Source organism: Pseudorca crassidens, chromosome 16, assembly GCF_039906515.1.
Source record: "Pseudorca crassidens isolate mPseCra1 chromosome 16, mPseCra1.hap1, whole genome shotgun sequence".
Classification (NCBI taxonomy): Eukaryota; Metazoa; Chordata; class Mammalia; order Artiodactyla; family Delphinidae; genus Pseudorca; species Pseudorca crassidens.
The window spans coordinates 49,361,156-49,382,150 of NC_090311.1; the positions used below are offsets into that span (position 1 = coordinate 49,361,156).

The following is a 20,995-nucleotide window of genomic DNA, read 5'->3' on the forward strand; positions in this document are numbered from 1 at the left end:
CTCATGCAGAACTCTGCTTTAGTCCCTCTCACATTGTTTAGTTACCGTTGGTTTACTTCTCTGACCACTCATCACCCATCACTATGAACCCCTTGATGAGGCCCACCATGCATTCCTTGCCTAGGTGCCTCTGTGCCTTACCTAGTACCAACTAACTAACTAGCTAGCTAGCTGACCGTGGATGCGACACCTGGTTGGATGACTTCAGCCAGTTGTATCATGCATGATTTTGGTTTATAGAGGCACCACGTGTGCCTCTCCTCCATCTCTGTGGTGAGGGTGCTTGGACACTTCTAGCAGTTGTTGCTGAAGAGACTATTTGGGGAAACATGCTAAATTAAGTGTGCTGCTAGCACAGCCTTCTCCAGGCTAAGCCTCCCTTGCTTGTTTGGATGGGCGTCTTATCTGATGTGAACATCTGTCTTCTGCTGACTGATGGCTTGGAGCCTGGATGGCTGGCTGTTCTTTATTCCTCCTTCCATGTCCCTTCCAAAACTGAGCAATCGGACAAGAGAATAAGTGCCCCAGGGAGATGACAGCTTTGGTCCATGAGTAGTCAGGCCCTCCCGCCAGATTCCAAAGAGACTTAGGTTTAGTCACTCTGAAATATGATGGTAATACTTCCTGTGTGTTAATGAGCTTGGAGACCTTCCCTGAAAGAGGCAATGTGCATTTAAGTGGGGAAAGATCCTTCTACACAGACTCATGGCTACCGGAGATGATGGATGGAGGCCAGGGGGCTGGCACAGCAAAGATGGTGGTGGTGTTTTGGGATGGGAACAATGACCTCTAAGGGGACAGAAATGGACATGAAGCCAATAACATTTGGGCTGCCTGCTTGCATTCCAGAGATGCTCCCTGAGCCTCTGGCCAGGAGCTCCGTTGTGAATAAATAGCAAGAGGAGAGAGGAAATCTACATTTCAAACAGGGGGATGAAACGGTAGTGCTGAACTCCTTGGCGGTTACACATTCATTCCAGACTCACCGAAACTGCAGTAATTTAGAGCAGTTCAGTATTTAGACTCAACTGTGTAATTCATCCTGATGTTTCCCATTCATCAAAGCCTTGTGTTTGTTTGTATTACCATGAGAAAAATAAAAAATGCGGGGGAAAAAAAAGATCCCTCGTCCTTTCATTACAGGCAGATTACGACAGAGTTACAACCCTTGGGGCCCTTTAAGCAAAGGAACATCTTGGTTTAATTAGATATAAATAATGAACAATAATTAGAAAGATTTCTTCATCAAATTTGTTATTTTGTGTTTTCTTTCATCTGTAATGTATTGAAACGAATCCTGAGCTCTGTTTCTGGGCCATGTAGCAGTGCCTGAAGGAATTCCATGGAGTGTGTCTCCAGAACAGGAGGAAGCATTCATTGCTGGTTCCTCTGTGTGCAGGCTGGCAACTGTCCTGGATCTAGTGCTGAGGATGCAAATACTGGGCTACTTTGGCTCCATCTACTGAGGACCCAGCCATATAATAATAGCACAGAAGTATTGCTCCTAGTTATTGGGCACTGAGTTTACATCATTCACTGCTCTAAGAGTTGAACACATATCACCTCATTTCATCTTCACAGCAGCCTCTGCTACAGGCTCTGCTTCTAGCCCTATTCTTTTAAACATCTGGGAACTGAGGCACAGAGAGGTCAGCTAATTTGCCCAGGCCCATAGTGTTAGTGCTGGTGGAGCTGAGAGGCAAGGCAGGTAGTTGGACTCCAGAGCCCCTGCTTTACCCATTCTGCTGCGCTGCTTCCTGCAATCACAGTGAGATCTTACCGCCATAGAAGCCATGCAGGGTATAGAGATGGTCAGGGAGGTGGGGGATGGCGATGTCTTCCCACAGGGAAAGGTGGCAGCTGGAACTTCAGGGTGTTTGCAGAGGTGTATCAGGTGGATGAGTAAGATAAAGGGATTCCAGGAAGAGGGAGCTCCGTGGTTTGGTGCCATAAATGGGGACTGTGTGGGATTTCTCATTTCAGCCTTGGCTTTGGGGTCCTGTGGATGCAGGAGCAACAGGGGAAGATGAGATCAGAAGATGGAGGGTTGTGTAGATCAGGTGGGAATGACTGGATCTCTTTGTGGGAACAGTAACTCAGTGAGAGGTGGGGATGATGATTCTGGTTGATTAAAAGGAGAGACAGATTCCCAGAAGAGAAATAAATAAAGAGGGATCAGGTTGGAGCCTGGAGAGAGAGGCTGGCTCACCATTGAGCTTTTTGTTTTTTGCAGTTCTGTCCTCTCAGCACACAGAGTCAGGTACAGCTCATCTCGGGACAAGTGAAAACTTTATGCCAGTTGGTCCTTCCTGATGTGACTCTTCCTTCTACCCCAAGGAAGGCACTGTTCCTCTGCCCCCAGCTCAGACATCTGCTCCTGGACCGCTGGTGGACCTACCTGACGTGCCCCCTCCCTGCGTCATGCACCTGGCCTGAGCTATGTGCTTCTCCTCCATGTGCAACAGACTGAGGCTCTCAGAAGTGCTTTGTTTTATCTTCATCACCTTTTGAATAATTGTCAACACTTCAAAGTCAAGAGATTTCATGTACAAACCCAGATTTCTTTCTTTATTGAAAAGCAAACTGGGCGGAGATTCTTAAAAGGCAACCATTGGGTGGAACTCCAGAACAGCTGCAAGCTGTGGAGGGAACATGCCTCTTCACTGACACAACCTCTGAGTGTGTGTCTGCCCCACGCCATCTCTGAGTGTCAGAGACCAGTCACCATCGTCAGTCTTGCCAACGTGTTTCTCTTTCCTGTGCTTCTGCAGGAATTTGAGCTGGAGACCTTAAGTGTACAGCCTCCCACGTTGCCCTGACTCTTTCATATTGTGACTGTCTGTCTGTATGTTTCTGCAGCTAGACTCTAAGCTCCTTGAGGGCAGGAAACATGTCTTTCTCATCCTTTTGTCCTTCAGGCTCAGCACAGAACCTGGTTTTAGGTGTTCAGTGACATTATTGAATTAATCTACACTGAGGAAACGTAACTGGGATAGAATGAGGCCCTGGCAAGTGGTGCTCCAGACTGAGGGACTCATACAGCTGGGGGTTGGCAGTGAAGGATGTGGACAGTGGCCACAGCCAGGCTCCGACCTCAGGAGGGCCTTGTAGCCCATGTGTGTCCCTGCAAGTTGCAACATGTACCCATGTTTCATGGCCATTTTGTATTTCAGGACGTTCCAGGACCTGTCCAAACAAGTGGAGATGTCTTACGGCACCGTCCGGGATTCTGCTGTGTACGAGTACTTCCGAGCCAAGGGCACCAACCCTCTAGAGCAAGACAGCACATTTGCTGAGCTCTGGCGGACCATCAGCAAGAATGGAGGGGCTGACAACTGCGTGTCCAGCCCTTCAGAAGGCATCAGGAAGGTAGGCGAGAGCTGGCTACCTGGGCATGTGTGTGCTGTGACGGGGCCATGGAGACTGTCATCCTTGGGGTAGGAGATACCTTCCCGGAGGCATCTCCTTTGAGTATCCCTGTCACCTGCAAGGTGATCCATGTTAGCAGCCTAGATAGACACTTCTCATAAGCATGTGGGTATCAGGTAAAGAGGCACACCTTCTTTAGGTAGACACCCATTTTTGGCCGGAGAAGCAAAGGGGCTGGTCCTTATGGCTTTTCTAAGTTTCCAAAGGGTCAGGGAAGAGCAGACAGGTTAAGCCCAAGACATGGACCTCCCTCCTCCTGGGCTCAGAGGATGGTGGCGCAGAGGGGTCTCCCCACCCCAGGTGAGAACACTTGACAAAAGCAGACGCAGAAGACCAGGTGAGAGGTAGGTGGCGGAGGTAGACAGGGTTCAGGGGAGGGTGGGCACACTGCAAGATCTAGCTGTGGAGCAGAGGTGTGCTTGGGAGATGGTGATAAGGACAGCAAGCCCAGGATGGAGGCTGATTGGGAGGAGGAAGGGCAGAAAAAGGTTAATGCATTCTTCAGCAGTGGGTTAGACTTCGCTCATTTATTACAGTGAGTTACCACAGTGACCCGAATTAATCATGATCATCCCGTTATACAGATGAGAATCAGAGCCGTGAGTCACACTCCTCGTTAATTTTGATGCCTGGGGTTCCAGACTGAGGGGTTTGGTATTTATCTGCCACATGCCGCAGAACCCTTGAAGGTCCACGAGGAGGAAGGTGGTGGGATGAAGGCAGGTGTCACCAGGATGTTGCTGGTGGTGGCACATTCTTCCCAATGACCCTCACATGCAGAGGCTACTATCTCTTGGTCATTAGTGAATGATGCAAGAAAGATGTGCACCATGGCCAGCACTACTGCCTCTCTGGGTAGACCAGCTGTCCAGCCTGTCTCACTCAGCATCTCTTCCCTTCTGTTCCCTGTTCAACCTACCCCACCACCTCTGCAGAACCTTCACACACATGCATTCACACACACGTACGCACATACATGCACACACCTGTCCAGCCTGCCTCAGTGTGTCCTACCTTTCCCTACCCATCAATTCTACCTCTGCGGAACCTTCTTACAGGCTCTCACACAAAGGCACTCGTGCACACGCTCCCACTACTCACACACACTAATGCACACACATATTCATGTACACACATACCCGTGTTCTACATCCCCAGCCATTTGGCCATCCCTTAGCTTTACTGCAGAGGGCAGTGGATATAAGGGGGCAGTCTGCAGAAAGCTTAGGGGCCACTAGGACCCACCACCTTGCTCTTCATGATGAGAAGAGTCCTCAGCAGTTTGCCAGCCCCTCTCAGGAGAGCCCCAAGTGGGTCCAAGGAGAGAGGCAGAGCCTGAGTCCTGCTTCAGAAGCAATAGGCCCTGGCCCCTGAAGGCAGTGCTTTGTGTGGTGTGGGAGCCCCCCAGGGCACATGTGCTCACAGGGCAGTTAGCTTGGAGTGGTTTCTCCCTGTCATTTAGCAAAGTTGAACAGCAGAGAGTGTCTGGGCTCTGGGGCCTGGCACGTTTGGGTGTGAATCCCAGTCCCACAGCTCACCAATGACATAAAATTGAGCACACCACTCTTCCTGTTGGGAACCTCTCAGTGTTGAGAGAGGCCTGGGCAACTTCCTGTTCCGGGTTCCCTTTAGACACTTAAAACATTTAAAAGTACAAGTTATGGTAGATTTGGAATGTTTATATTTAACCAAGTGATATCTTGACAAAAATAATAGAATGCAACATAAATGTGCTATTCCCATGCTCACAAGGTTTATTAAAACCTCTTACATCCTCGTGCACAGAGAAATATGGCGCTCTCACCTTGAGCTGCTGGGTTTTCTTTCATCCCTGACAGTGGATCTTTGTGGCTATAGGTGACCTCATTTGGAGATAATGAGCACAAAGTTGATTTAAGACCTTTTATGAATATAAGGCTTGGTCCAAATGGCCTTGGAGTTTCCCTTCTCTGATTTCCTTGTCTCTCACAGAGAGCCAATACTCCCATCCAAACTGGATGCTTATGAAGATTCATTGCAACAAGGCTACAAAAAGAACTTAGAAAAGAAAAGATAGCAGCTTTTGACTTTATCAAACTTCTGTTCATTACAAGGGACTTGAAAGAAAATAAAAAGGCAAGTCACACACTACGAGTGGATGTTTACAATGCATACAGTCAATATAGGATTCATATCCTGTATGGATGTTATATGAAGAACTTTTACAAATTAATAAGAAAAGCTCAATTTAATAGAAAAATGGGCTAAAGACTTGTACAGGACTTTCACAGAAGAGGTACCACATATGGCCGATAATCACATGAAGAGATGTTCAAAGTCATTAGTGTCTCCAGAAAAGGAAACTCAAGACCATAAAGATATATCACTCACTTTACCTCAATTAGACTTGCCCCAAATGAGAGGTGGTAGAAAGGATGGGAGTAACAGGGGGTTAATTGCTGGTGGTAGTGTACTCAGTACAGTCACTTTGGAAACAAGTTTGTCATTCTAGTAGAAAATGGAACACTTGCATACCCTGTGACTCAGCAATTCCACTCCTATACATCCACCCAAAACAAACTTCTGCAGCGCCTCAGAGATAAGAAAGACCATGGTAGCATTGCTTATAGAGCCAGGACCCTGGAAACAATCCAGATGAGCATTAACAAGTTAAAAAATAAGGCCTGTGGGGCTTCCCTGGTGGCCCAGTGGTTGAGAGTCCGCCTGCCGATGCAGGGGACATGGGTTCGTGCCCCGGTCTGGGAAGATCCCGCATGCCACAGAGTGGCTGGGCCTGTGAGCCATGGCTGCTGAGCCTGCACGTCCAGAGCCTGTGCTCCGCAACGGGAGAGGCCACATCAGTGAGAGGCCCGTGTACCGCAAAAAAAATAAAAAAATAAGACCTGCATGAAATGAATGAACCACAGCTTGATGTAATAGTATGGATGAATCTTAGCTGAATAATATTGAGTAAAAAAAAGAGCATTAAAGGCAATTTCATATAGGTCAACTAATAGAAAATAACATTCAACATAACACCCTTTTAAACACAGGCATACACACATCCAAGGTAATGATAAAATATAAGACTCAGGGTAAGGGTTACTACAGATGGGAGAGACAGAGCAAGAGGAAGGAGAGAAGCATATTGTTGGCTCTAAGTCAGGGTCAGTGTTAGCTTTATAGTCACACTCTTTCCTTTTTTTTTTTTTTTAATTTTTCATTTCTCATTAAAATAAATAATTAATAAGTTAATTTTAAAAGAGGGCCGTTCCTAGACAAAAGGATGGGTGTCCTGAACCAAGAGTTGTGATTAATCTCATTCTTTGCACCTACCTGCTCTTTCAAATAAATAATTCCAAGCCAGCCAGGCAGAGTTTGATTTAAGACCTTTAAGACACACCAGCCGCTTCTCTCCTTGCGGGTGCCCAGGTGCAGGCCTACTCCTGGTGTTCCTCAAGAAGGCCAACGCCACCAATAATGCCCTCTGGAGCCGGTAAATCTGGAAATGGGTCGTTAGAGAGATATCTCCCCATCTCCTGTTTACTCCTAGTCCATAGTTGGCACCTTAGAAATCATCACCCTCTGGTGATATTTAGGGTCTCACGCATGAATAAAACAATGTTAAAAAAATATGTGGTGGGGGCTTTCCTGGTGGCTCAGTGGTTGAGAGTCTGCCTGCCGATGCAGGGGACACGGGTTCGTGCCCCGGTCCTGGAAGATCCCACATGCCGCGGAGAGGCTAGGCCTGTGAGCCGTGGCCGCTGAGCCTGCGCGTCCGGAGCTTGTGCTCCGCAGCGGGAGAGGCCACAGCAGTGAGAGGCCTGCGTACCGCAAAAAAAAAAAAAAAAAAAAAAAAAATACATGGTGGAAGATGCAAATAAGGGGTTCTTTATAAATGCCTAAAGCTTCATGGTACAGAATCTAATCTTTTTCCAGTACAGAGGATGTGTTGCTTTTATGACACATTCATTTTATAAACCCCAAGCCAGCTTTGGGGTCACAAATCTCCCACTTGCACTTGGATCTTTAAGAAAAAAAACTGACTGTCAGCATTAGGCAAATGTTAAGGGTTTTATAACTGGTGTCATATAAGTGAGTTTATAGTACTGTCAGAAAGTGGAGTGCACTACATTTTTTACTGCAAGGAGAGCTCAGATCCCACTCTCAAACCTTCCTTCTGCATGTGCCTGTTTGGGTGGCTACTGTACTTACATGCTTATCTGAAACTCTTCCTGTCCCCTGCCCCCTCTGGAACTGCTCCTCAGCCCCCAGGTTTTGACTTCAAATACCTTATGAATCCCCAGCCTGAAGCACACCAGACTGGGGATGGCTGTGCCCTGAGTGAGGGCCATATCCTGAATCCAGAAACTGTAAGGAAAAATCCCGCATATTGGGAAATATGGACATGATCTTGATATTCAGGGAGGAGGGGCTTCTCTGAATCCCAGACAGAACCCGCGTGGGTGCAATGCAGGCCGCCTGGCAAAGGTGAGGACTGGGTGCCCCCAAGGGATATCAGAGGAAACTGCTTTAGCAAGAGGAGGATGCTCCAACTTCTAATTTCCAGTTACTCTTTGGTGACCCTGGCTCCATTTCCAGAGAGTGCTTGGTAGTGGAACAATGTCTAATTGCTGCTAAAGTCAAGGAGCTTGGTGTTGAAAGTAACCTCAGAGAGCTGGTATTTTTTTTTTTCCTTGTGCTGCAGCTTTTAATGACCTGAAACCAATTTAGGTGGGAAATTGCTTAGCAAGAGGTGATCACTTTTGCACAGTATCAGAACCAGAGAAAGGAATTATGTCATGGTTTCCCCCCCTGCTGTGACCTACTCCTTCATGCCAGCCATCACTCAGATAGAGAGGGGGCAGCCCTTTCTGGGCCCTGGCGAAGAAAGCAGAAAGGGATTTGGAAGCAGAGGGAAATTTATTTATTTATTAAAAGCCCACAGTGTGCAGTTTTTAGAGCAAACCTGCATGGTGCCCAGCAATTCTCAATAAATACTGATTGTCCCTGAATGAATCATCTGTTTGTTGTCTGACTGAGCAGAGACACATAAATCAGGGGTGTAGTTGGTGTCATCAGTGAGTAGGTTACCCTCTGTGAATTCCTTGATGGGAGGGATGAGGTAAATAGCTTTATAGTCCCTTGTCTCTTGATACCCACCTCTTCGGAAAGAGGTCCTGCTGGTCCTTGGAGAGTAGAGAGAGGCTGCCTTCATTTCTCTCAGCCACCTGTACTTGTCAGGCGTGAGGCAGACTAGAGCAAGGGTCCACAAACTATGGTCCATGGGCTAAATCTGGCCCACCACCTGCTTTTACAAATAAAGTTTTATTGGAACACACACTCGGTCATTTACATACTGTCTGTGGCTGCTTTTCTGCTACTTCAGTAGAGTTGAGTAGTTGTGGCAGAGACCATGTGGTCTCCAAAGCCTAAAATATTTCTTACCCTGGCCCTTTGTAGAAAAAGTTTTGAGGATCCCTAGCCCAGAGCCATGGGTGCTCCAGGGATACTGTCCATCGGTAAATGCCATCTGATAACTTATAGACATATCCAGTAGCTTATCATCTAAGCTCTATAAAACTACCTACTAGAGTATATAAGCACGTCTAGCAGGCAGTTCCTCCTCTGGCTTTATGCCATTACCTAAGTTCCATACCATCTAGTAGCATACAGGCTTTGTCCTTTCTTGTTCTTTTCAGGCCTACCTCTGATGGCCCACAGTCTTTGCCCTCACTACACTGGGACCCAGCCTCACTCCTGACCTGGCCTAATTCCCCCCGAAATCTGCTGAGCAGTCACTGTGTGCCAGGCACTCTGCCGAATGATCTACACATATTGATCTATTTATCCTAAACAGAACTACTTGATTATTATTGCCTCCATCATGTAGAAATGGGACTGACCTTCAGGGAGATTAAGTGGCTTGTTCAAGGTCACGTGGACGTGAGTAAGCCATGGCACAGTCATGTCTCACTTCAACCTTGCCTCTTCCCATGGGGTTACATCCCCATTTCTATACCCAATGTGTCTGCACCCCCTTGCATACTGTTTACTTGTGCTTCTATTTCTCTTCCTCTTTTACACCAAAGTAGCAAGATATATGCCTGGCTCCCATGTTTAAAAGCCTTAGTTCTCTTTCCATGTGACATAGCAAAGGTTATTTAAGTCTGTGATTTTATCTTTTGATTTCCCAATTATTAAAAATATCGATTAGAGAAACTCGGATGCAGAATCGAGCTGGCAAGTGGTTCGAATTTGTATGCTAATAACTTTGTCACATGGAATCTGACTTTCATGTTGTTGGTAAGACTTTTAAAATTTTTCTTTAGCTTGATCAACTCTATGAAGTAACACCCAGCATAACCCCATTTCTGTACAGTGTCAGGGCTAACCCAGGCTGCCAATTTATTAAGTCTTTCCATAAATCAAACCTAATATTTAATAACATTGTCAAATAGAATACAGTTTAATAGTTTAAATGTCAATCTTCACAGCTCATTGGGCTCTTTGAATAAATAGAGAAGTAGCATGTTCCAGACCCTGTGGCTGGAGATAGTATTTTTCAGATGGAAGTCACTTCGCAGGCAAGCAGTTGTAACAGAAGGTTGTTTTTTCCACTCAGTAAATATCGCTGAGGTCATAAAGTGTGAATGCAAATGCAGGAAGAAAACGGGCCCACAGATCTTATTTATTTCCACACTGATCTAATGCTTGCCCTGGCGCCAGATTGACTGTGGGTATCACCAGTCAGCACCTGCCTTCATTCCTTGCCCTGGCTCTCTGCTCTGTGACAAGGAACACTCTCATTGTACACACTCCCTGCTGAGTGCCAGGAACCATACCTTGTGGCAGAAAAGGTGGTCCCCAGAAGGACTACAGTCTTCCATGGGAGGATCAGGAACTCTGATGCCCCACAGTGCCCTCCATTTGGAGGGAGCAAAGTGAGGAAGCATCCTGCTTCCATGGCATACTGGAAGTCCTTACTGAGGAGTGGGGAGAGACTTACATGGGATGGCGCTCCTTTATATCTTGGGGATGCTAGGTTCAGTGATCCGGAAGGTTTGGTCAAGTTGATGAAAGGAATCCTTTGATGCAGGTCTGACCCCCCCAGGAAAAGGACTGGTACAAACTAGGCAGCCCTGTTCGGTGGAAACCAACAGTGCTGTTCTCTGTAGCAGCAGTGGGCTTTGTAGGCATATGCTCCAAGACACATATTTTGTCCTTTTTCTGCTGCTAAGTCAGTGCACATTGGGGATTCTACACGCCTCCTTCCTTCTCAGACACTCACAGACGCTGGATAATCATTCGTCTCTATTCTTTTTGTTTTTTTTTTTTTTTGGCCACACTGAGCAGCTTGTGGGATCTTTCTTAGTTCCGACCAGGGATTGAACCTGGGTCCTCGGCAATGAAAGCATCGAGTCCTAATCACTGGGCCACGAGAGAATTCCCCATTCATCTCTGTTCTTTCATTCTTGCTCAAAAGGCACTATATCCTTTTTTAAAAAAAAAAATTTATTGGAGTGTAGTTGATTTACAGTGTTGTGTTAGTTTCAGATGTACAGCAAAGTGAATCAGTTATACATATATATCCACTTTTTTATAGATTCTTTCCCCATATAGGCCATTACAGAGTATTGAGTAGAGTCTGTATGCTATACAGTAAGTCCTTGTTAGTTATCTATTTTATATATAGTAGTATGTATATGTCAATCCCAGTCTCCCAATTTATCCCTCCCCCCATCTTACCCCCAGTAACCGTAACTTTGTTTTCTACATCTGTAACTCTGTTTCTGTTTTGTAGATAAGTTCGCTCGTACCCTTTTTTTTTAGATGCCACATATAAGTGATACCATATGATACTTGTTTCTCTGTCTGACTTACTTCACTCAGTATGACAATCTCTAGATCCATCCATGTTGCTGCAAATAGCATTATTTCATTCTTTTTTAAGGCGGAATAATATTCCATTGTATATATGTACCACAGCTTCTTTATCCATTCCTCTGTTGATGGACATTTAGGTTGTTTCCTTGTCCTAGCTATTGTAAATAGTCAAAAGGCACTATATCCTTTTTGCAAGTTGGATGGTCTCTTCTCTTTATTCTTTCATTTATTCACTTATTCATCTATTCAATAAATGTAATTTGAATAGCTTCCTCCTAAGAGCTTGGATATGTGAAGAAGTTAAGTTCCACTTTCAATCAGATTTAATCTGTGGCTTTGGTCAAGAGAATTCACATCTCTGAGCTATCTGTGAGACTGAGACAAGCCTGCCCAGATGAGTTGAGTTTACCAGTGCAAAAATGGAAAGTGTCCAGTGCGGATTGCAGTACAAGGTTGACATTGAGTAGATGTCAGCAAAATGCCTTAGCACCTACTATATATTAGGAAAAGAACATAATAAAAATATAAGGACAAATAACACTTAGTCTTTTTATGAGGTAGAGTTGACAAACAATAAAATGCACTTATATTAAATGTTTATTTCATGGGTTTAGACTATTATGTACAACTGCGTAATCACCACCCAAAAGAAGATAGAGTCATCCCTCAGTATCTGAGGGGGATTGGTTCCAGGACACCGCAGATACCAAAATCCATGGATGCTCAAATTCCTTATATACAATGGTGGAGTATTTGCATATAACCTATAAGCATCCTTCTGTGTACTTTAAATAATCATCAGTCATTATAAAATTACTTACAATACCTGATACAATGTAAATGTTATGCAGATATTTGTAAATACAATGTAAATGCCACACGAATCAGTGCCAGCATGCACGCAACCAATTCAGGTTTTTCTGTTTGGAATTTTCTGGAATTGTTTTTTATATTTTTCATCCACGGTTGAATTCTCGGTGCAGAACCCACAGATACAGAGGGCCAACTGTGTAGAACATTTCCATCACCTTGAAAAGTTTTCTCATGTCACTTTCTAGAAACGTCTCTCCGTAACCTCAAAAGCGACCACTTATGAATTTCTGGTACCACAGATTAAATTTACTGTTCTTGGAATTCATATAAATTGAATAATATAAAATATGTATATTTGTGTGTAGTTTCTTTCACCCAACAAATATTTATGAGATTTAACCATGAAGCCGTAGATATCGGTACTGAGTTCTTTCTTCTTTTTTTTTTCCTTTGAGTAGTATTCCACTATATTAACAAACCTTAATTTGTTTATCCATTCTCCAGTTGACATACGTTTCACTTGTTGCCAATTTAGAGCTATTATGAATAAGGCAGTATGATCATTTTTGTACAAAATTTTGTGGACATATGTTTCCATTTCTCTTTGCTAAATACGTTAGAGTGAATTTTCTGGGTCATAGGGCAGATGTATGTTTACCTCTGTAAAAAACCTCCTGACCACCTCCAATGTGATTATTCTATTTTACGATCCCACTAGTGATATCCTGCTTATGTGCTTGTAAATTCCAGTTGCTGGACATCCTAACCAACATTTAGTGTTGTCAGCCTTTGGGACAGTAAACAATTAAGTGGCTGTGAGGTTATCTCATTGTTTTAATTTGCATTCCTTTGGTGGCTAATAATGTCCAGCACTTTAATGTGCTTATTGGGCATCCATGTTGCTTCCTTGGAGAGGGGTGTGCTCAAGTCCTTTTTAAATTTTTACTGGGCACTTCGTATTTTCATTGTTGATTTAGATGAGTTTTTAAAAATATATTCTGGATATAAGTCCTTGATCAAATATAAGTGCTCCAGATATAATTCCCAGTCTGTAATTTGCCCATTCATTTTCTTAATGATGTCTTGTGGAGAGTAGAAAATTTTAATTTTGATAAAGCCCCATATATCAATTTTTCTTTTCTTTTGCGTTTAATAATTCTTGTGTCCTAAGAAAGTTTTGCCTACCTCAAAGTTCCAAGTTTTCTTCTAGAAGTTTTACATTTATGTCTACATTGCATTCTCAAATTAGTTTTTGTATATGGAATAAAGAAGTAGTCCAGATTCACTTTTTTTCCCCCATGTGTCTATCCAATTGACCTAGCACCATTTATTTAAAATGGTGTATTTAATTAACAAGTGACTTGTATTTAATTAACTTGTATTTAATTAACAAATGACTAGGTGCTTTGATTGAAAATCAACTGGACATATATGTGTTGGTCTGTTTCTGGATTCTCTATTCCATTCCATTGATCTATATATCTATTCTTATGCCAATAAAAAAAGTCTTGATCACTACAGCTTTATAATAATTCCTTAAATCAGGTAGTGCTTTCAACTTTGTTCTTCTCTTGCAAGATTATTTGGTCAATTCTAGAACTTTTGCACTTCCGTTTAAATTTTATAATCATCTTGTCAATTTCCTCAAGAAAGCTTGAGATTTTGATAGCTATTACATCGAATCTATAGATCATTTGGGGGAAAACTGATATCTTTACACTATTGAGTTTTTTAATACGTGAACATAGTTGTTCCTTTTAAAACATCAACTTTTGATATTATTGATTTTCTCGATTGTTGTTATATCTTATTGATTTCAGCTTTTTTGTTAATTTTTTCTTACTTCTATTTACTTTGGTTTCAATTTGCTCTTACCTCTTCTCGCTTCTTAATGTTGAAACTTAGATAATTGATTTTACTCCTGTTTTCTTTCCTAATATAAGTATTTAAAGCTATACGTTTCCCTCTAAGCACTGTTTTAGCTGAATTCCATGAATTTTTATATGTTGTTCTTTCATTATCATCAGCTCAAAATACAAAGCATCGGACTCAGTCTTTTTCTTCAGGTATCCCTATTGAGTTCTGGAGGACAACAAATGGCTGTGATTTAGTGTGGAAAAGGGTATGAGAACAGAAATTGGGGATTTATTCTGCTTCGTGAAGTTGAGGAAAGCTTCCAAAGGTAGTCCTGTCATGTACCTACATTTTACAATCCAAATGCCTCAATTCCTTTTCAGTTTTGAAGATACAAATGTGAGAATGTGAGAGAAAACTGACAAGCAGGAAATAAAATACACAGAAAACTAAAGGAAACCAGAGAGGCAGAAAAGACAGTGGAATGCCATGTGAACAAAACTTCATTTTTATTTCTACTAAATGTATAGTCTCCTCGTAGGAGAATGACGGCAGTGGTATTTTCCCTGTTTAACAATTGCTGTCTACAGAACCCCTTCTCTGCGTCTCAGGCTGAGTTCTGGCTGTCTTGACCCTGTAATATACCTGAGCCTTCTTCACATGCTTTAAATCTGTGGTCCAACCCAACTCCAAAGGCACTCAGGTTAAATAGCCCCCAATCCATGACAACGTTTAAAATAAGAGGTTTTGAGAGGAAATCTTAGGTTATACATTTATAATTTAAATGTGTATGTCATTTAAATAAATATATGTCACCATTTTTAAAAGTTTAGACTGTTTCTAAAAATAAGCAGAAAAAAACCAGTTACACATATTTTTTTCACCACCTAAATAAGGCTCTAGGAATTCTTGTGGGTATTTCTGGGGAGTCTTTTTTGAATCTCTGCATATGTTTTACATAATTATGATGTTAGAGAAAATATGTTTTATCCTGTACTTTTTTAACACTGTTGTAAAACTTTAAAAATCATTTTAGTGGCTACTTAATATTTATCAAATAGATGTAAAATTAAACATTTCCTTCTTGATTGTCACTTGGGTCGATTCCAATTTTTCACAAATACAAATAACATTATAGTGAACATCCTTGTGCCTCATGATTTTTCAGTTACTATATTTATTTCTGCAGGTCAAATTCTCAAAAGTGGAAATATGGTGTCAGAAAAGGATATAAACATTTAAAGCTCTCAACAAAATATTCCTGAGTACTGCCAAAAGCAGGGCTTTGAATAAATTACATTCTATCTTTGGGATCAAAAGAATACTGAGGCTTCAGTGTTGTTTCTTGTTTTTGTTTTTGTTTTTTCATTAAATCCTTGTGGATTTATCTTTAGAAGGAAAAGCCTTTTAATAAATTGGTATTTTTCTACTTTTCTCAAATCCTTTATAGTGATTTTTTTAAATTTCTTTCTCTTTCTCTTTATGTAGGTACATATGAATTTTGACTTTATTTTGCTTTATTATTCTGGGGACTGGAGTGGAAAAGAAATCTCTTTCTTTTCAACTCACTTTTTCCTTGGCCTACATTAGGCAAAATTCATGAATTTTGGCAGTTTGAGGAAACTGAATAAGATCATGGTTAGACACCTACCTTTGTTTAATAATAAAATTGATGCACCTAACAACCCCTTCCTCAAATGTGTATTTATGCAATGATTTGATGTTTGAAATATATGGGGTTTTTATTCATTCATTCTTTCATTAGTCAACTCATTTACTAGTGGTGAGCTCAGTTAATATGTAAGAGTGGGCTTGATACTTTCCTGATAAAATTGAGTTAGACTTGGTATAAGGTCAAAGTGAAGATGAAGGCTGGTTTGGGACAGGATGTTATTTCAAAAATAAAAGATTTGTGTTACTTTGCCCAGAGTTTTCCTTCCTTCCTTTGGGGCCTTGCATCGATGTTTGGACAATCAGGAGGTTAATTTAATCGCAGTGTCTACTGTTAGAGAGCCCTCGATGGATCAGGGGTGGGGATAAGTTTCTTCCGTGCATTAATTAGCTCAACTGTGCTTCTACACAACTCGTTTATTAATTAGGAAACTAGAGTTTAAGGAGGGCAAGGGACTTGCTGAAAATCATGCTTGAGTCAATATCGGACCCAGGGTTTGAACTCAGTATTTTTCTCACTCCAGCACCTGTGTCATTACCTGGTGACACTGTGCAAAAATAGAAGAGATGCATGATCAAAATGAAGCCTCAGCTTCTGCTGCCACTTACCTAGTGTTTTCATCACAGGAAACCTGAGCAGTTCCTTCCCCTCTCCTCACCTTTATACACCTGGGTACTGCTGCTTGGAAAGCCTTCCTTTTCTTTGTTGGCCAGGATGATTCTTGATTATCTCTCCAACCTCAGCAGAAGCGTTCACTCTTCCCGACCCCCTGCTGGAGCTTCTAGTTTCTCAGGGCAGGGCCAGGGGCTCCCTTAACACCCTATGCATCCCAGAGTACAGATTCATCAGATGTCACCCCCATCCTCAGTGCCCTGCTCTGTCACATCCTGACTAGGCTCTGAGCCTCCATAGGGTTGGGCCTGTCTCTTATTCATTTGTTTGTCCCCAGGGCCAAGAGCAGAGGTAGGCACAGGGCAGTGAACATGGACATCCAAAACCTTTTATCCTTTCAAAAATCAAACAAAATAAGTGTTCAGTGAGTAAGAAATGAGAGTATTCAGAAATGCATCCATGTGCATCTTTCTTCAAGAAGAATGAGCAGGATTGCTGGGATCTAGTTGCAGAGGGGGCAAGAAGGGATGAGGAAGGGTGGGGAGGGCAGGGGGCTTAGTCAGTGTCCTGGAGCAGGTTTCCGTGCAGTTGACTACATTGGCCCCTTCATAATGCCCTACAGCTTAATTTTGTTTGATGATGATTGGTTTGGGATAATACAGTGCTAAGGTCAAGGAAGGCGGCTCCCACTGTGCCTCCCTTATTAAATTACTTTGCTTTGGGTTTTGAGCATTGCCAAGCAAATCTTGTTATGAATTCTTCAATTACTTTCTTCTGCGATTTTTATAATTTGGTAGGGTAAGCTTTGGAATCAAACCAACATCTGTGCCATCATGCTAACTTTGATTCCTTTCTTTTTTTTTTTTTTAACATCTTTATTGGAGTATAATTGCTTTACAATGGTGTGTTAGTTTCTGCTTTATAACAAAGTGAATCAGTTGTACATATACATATGTCCCCATATCTCTTCCCTCTTGCGTCTCCCTCCCTCCCACCCTCCCTATCCCACCCCTCTAGGTGGTCACAAAGCACGGAGCTGATCTCCCTGTGCTATGCGGCTGCTTCCCACTAGCTATCTACCTTACGTTTGGTAGTGTATATATGTATATATGTCCATGCCACTCTCTCATTTTATCCCAGCTTACCCTTCCCCCTCCCCATATGCTCAAGTCCATTCTCTAGTAGGTCTGTGTCTTTATTCCCGTCTTACCCCTAGGTTCTTCGTGACCTTTTTTTTCCTTAAATTCCATATATATGTGTTAGCGTACGGTATTTGTTTTTCTCTTTCTGACTCCTCATTTGAAGCGTGGGAGGACGTTCACTTCCCTTAAATCTGATTTTATTCTTCAGATTTCCTCTGCCCCATAATTTGCTTTTTACCCAAGTCTATAATTGTGGGCTGATTCCATTCTATTTGTTCCACTGAGTATTATGGCTTTAGGTTTTATAACTTAAGTTTTTGTATTTTGAACTGAATTGTTTTGTTCTTTGATTACATTAAAATCAAGAAGCAGTAGCTGGTGAGAACAATTTTGATTTTTTGTGTCAGTCAGATCGTTGGCAGTTTTTGTTTAGCTTATTTTTATTTCCATTTTGTTGGTATAATGTTGTTTGTCCAGGAACAACAAGCAGGGAGAAAGAGGGGAAGGAAAATAACATTTATTAAGAAATTATTATGCATGCTATTGTGTTCATACACTTTATCTTTACCATTGAGGGCATTTTGTAATATTTCCATTTTGAAAATAAGGAATGTAAAACTCAGAGTGGTTAAACAATTTGCCTGAAGATTATTGCACTCTTTCTACCATCCATGTGTTTATTATTATTACTATCACCATCATCATTGTCATCATCAATAAGAAAATATTTGTGACTGACCAGGGATTAAGATCCAAAATACACAAACAGCTCATACAACTCAATATTTAAAAAACAAACAACCCAATCAAAAAATGGGCAGATCTAAGTAGACATTTTTCCAAAGAAGACATGCAGATGGCCAATAGGCACATGAAAAGATGCTTAACATCGCTGATTATTAGAGCAATGCTAATGAAAACAATGAGATATCACCTCACAGCTGTCAAAATGGCCATCATCAAAAAGTCTGCAAGTGAGAAATATTGAAGAGGATGAAGAGAAAAAGGAACCCTTGAACACTGTTGGTGGGAATGTAAATTGGTGCAGTCACTATGGAAAACAGTATGCATGTTTCTTAAAAACTAAAATTGGCACTACCATATGATCCAGAAATTTCACCCCTGAGTATATACCCAGAAAAAGCAAAAACTCTAAGCTGAAAAGATGCGTGCACCCCAGTGTTCATAGCAGCAGTATTTACACTGGTCAAGACATGGAATCAACCTGAGTGCCCATCAACAGATGACTGTTTAAGACGATGTGAGATATATATATATATATATATATATATATATATATATATATATATATATATATATATAATGGAATATTACTCAGCTATAAAAAAGAATGAAATATTGCCACTTGTAGCAACATGGAGGGACCTAGAGAATATTACACTTAGTGAAATAAGTCAGAGAGAGACAAGTACTGTATGATATCACTTATATGTGGTATGTAAAAAACAATACAAATGAATGTATATACAAAACAGAAACAGAGTCACAGACGGAAACAAACATATGGTTGCTAAAGGGGAGAGGGAGTCAGGGAGGGACAAATTAAGAGTATGGGATTAACATAAAATACATAAGCAACAAGGATTTACTGTATAGCACAGGGAATTATACCCAATAACTTGTAGTAACCTATAATGGAACATAATCTTCAAAAACCAAACAAAAAACCAAGTCACTGTGCTGTACACCCCAAACTAACATGATATTGCAAATCAACTATACCTCCATTTTAAAAACAACAACAAAAAAACCTATTTGGGTATAAGTAGTTGTTTCTACTGGAATGGGAACCTCTAATAAATAGTCCCTTTACTCTCCAACATAGAGGTATTAAGATTGGCTTTGAACCCTACATTTAAAATTTTTACCGTGTGTGTGTAAAACACACACACACCAACAGGTGGACAAAGGCAGAGAAGCAGAGAGAGAGAGAAATGAGAGGTGGATTAACTCAAATCAGGAAGAGTAATTAGAACAGTAAGAGCTCAGAAAAGCATGCCTCCTAAGGGTCAGATAAAGGAAGCAGGAATGGTGAGGAGCCTGGTAAAGAAACTGCTCAGCAGTGAAATTTGGTATTTCTAATATTTTAAGAATCTTCACGTTGAAAGGTTTTGGACGTATCCGTGCAGCTCGGCTCTCAGACCTCAGTTGCTTATGTCAGGAAGTGATGAGCAGGCATCACTCCACTTTCTAGTGAGTATTCAGCAGCCCTGGACCATGAGGTGGGCTTCTATCAGGGCCGCGACCCTGCAGGCCCCCTAGTGGCGCATCTTGCAGATTCTTTGACTTTACAGAGCTGTACATCCTGACAGGTAGAGCTCAGAACTTGTTCTGTGAGGGAATGGGAGTCCATCTGGATCAGGACATGACCTCTTTTGTGGCTCCTCAAAGAGTGAAAGGCTATTGTGAGAGCTCTTTCTCTCTCTCTCAAGGCTGACATTTTAGCAAAGGCCATAAAGGGATCCTTAGCTACAAATGGGATTAGAAAATGAGACTCTTCAACGTAAGCCCCACAGGGATGGTCTCTGAACACATTAAGGGAGAGTCTTTAATATGAATCGTGATCACATGCAACTTTACTGCTTCTTTCTCTTTCCTGCATAGTCCAGGTTGCCAGTTTCCAACAAACCTTTATGGCTAAAGAAACACTGAGAGGATGTGTCTGCAGATGGCAAAGCTACACTGGCCTCAGGGTGTAGTTTCGTGAGTCTCACTTGAACTTTGTCTTAATGGAGTCAAGTGCTCCGTTAAGGCCACATAGTGTAGTGACTAAAGTGTGGGATTTGAGTTAACAAGAATTGAGTTTGAGAAACAGACTCACAGACTTAGAGAATGAACTTATGGTTACCAGGGAGGTGGGAGCAGGGGCAGGGGGAAGGGATAGTTAGGGAGTTTGGGATTGACATGCTATATTTAAAATGGATAACCAAGAAGGACCTACTATATAGCACAGAGAACTCTGCTCAATATTATGTAATAACCTAAATGGGAAAAGAATTTGAAAAAAAAATAGATACATGTACATGTATAACTGAATCACTTTGCTGTACACCTGAAACTAACACAACATTGTTAATCAACTATACTCCAATATAAAATAAAAAGTTAAAAAAAAAGAATTGGGTTTGATTCTTGTACCCATCTTGTGCCAGAGGTGAGATCTTGGGCAAGGCTGATTCACTTTGTTGTACAACAGAAACTAACACAGCATCGTGAAGCAATTATACTCCGATGAAGATGTATTTAAAAAAAAAAAACTTACTCCTAAACAAAGTTATCTCATCTGAAAAATAGGAATAATAATACCAGGTCTTCTCAGCTTTATTGTAGAGTAGAGGTGATGTGAATGGATGAGTGCAATGCCTTGTAGAGTGTATTTTAATACAGTAGTTCCCCAGGGGTGGTCTTTGGACCAGTAGCATCAGCATCATCCAGGAACATGTTAGAAATGAAACTTATGGGCCCTACTTTAGACCTAATGAATCAGAAGCTGGAGGAGGGAAGTTGGGGAGAGGTTAATCATCTGTATTTGAACGTGCCCTCCAGGGGGTACTCATTCCCTCTCAAGTTTGAGAACATATGCTTG

At 41.9% G+C, this 20,995-nt stretch overlaps 1 protein-coding gene across 2 annotated transcripts in view; it reads left to right on the forward strand.

Annotated features, from left to right (window-relative positions):
- Nucleotides 1-20,995, forward strand: part of GRID1 (glutamate ionotropic receptor delta type subunit 1) — a 666,917-nt gene that overhangs the window by 608,990 nt on the left and 36,932 nt on the right. For both annotated transcript variants that reach the window (XM_067710323.1, XM_067710322.1), the window contains exon 13: nucleotides 3,174-3,369. In XM_067710323.1, coding sequence (XP_067566424.1) covers nucleotides 3,174-3,369 — 196 coding nt within the window. The remainder of the gene's footprint in view (nucleotides 1-3,173; nucleotides 3,370-20,995) is intronic.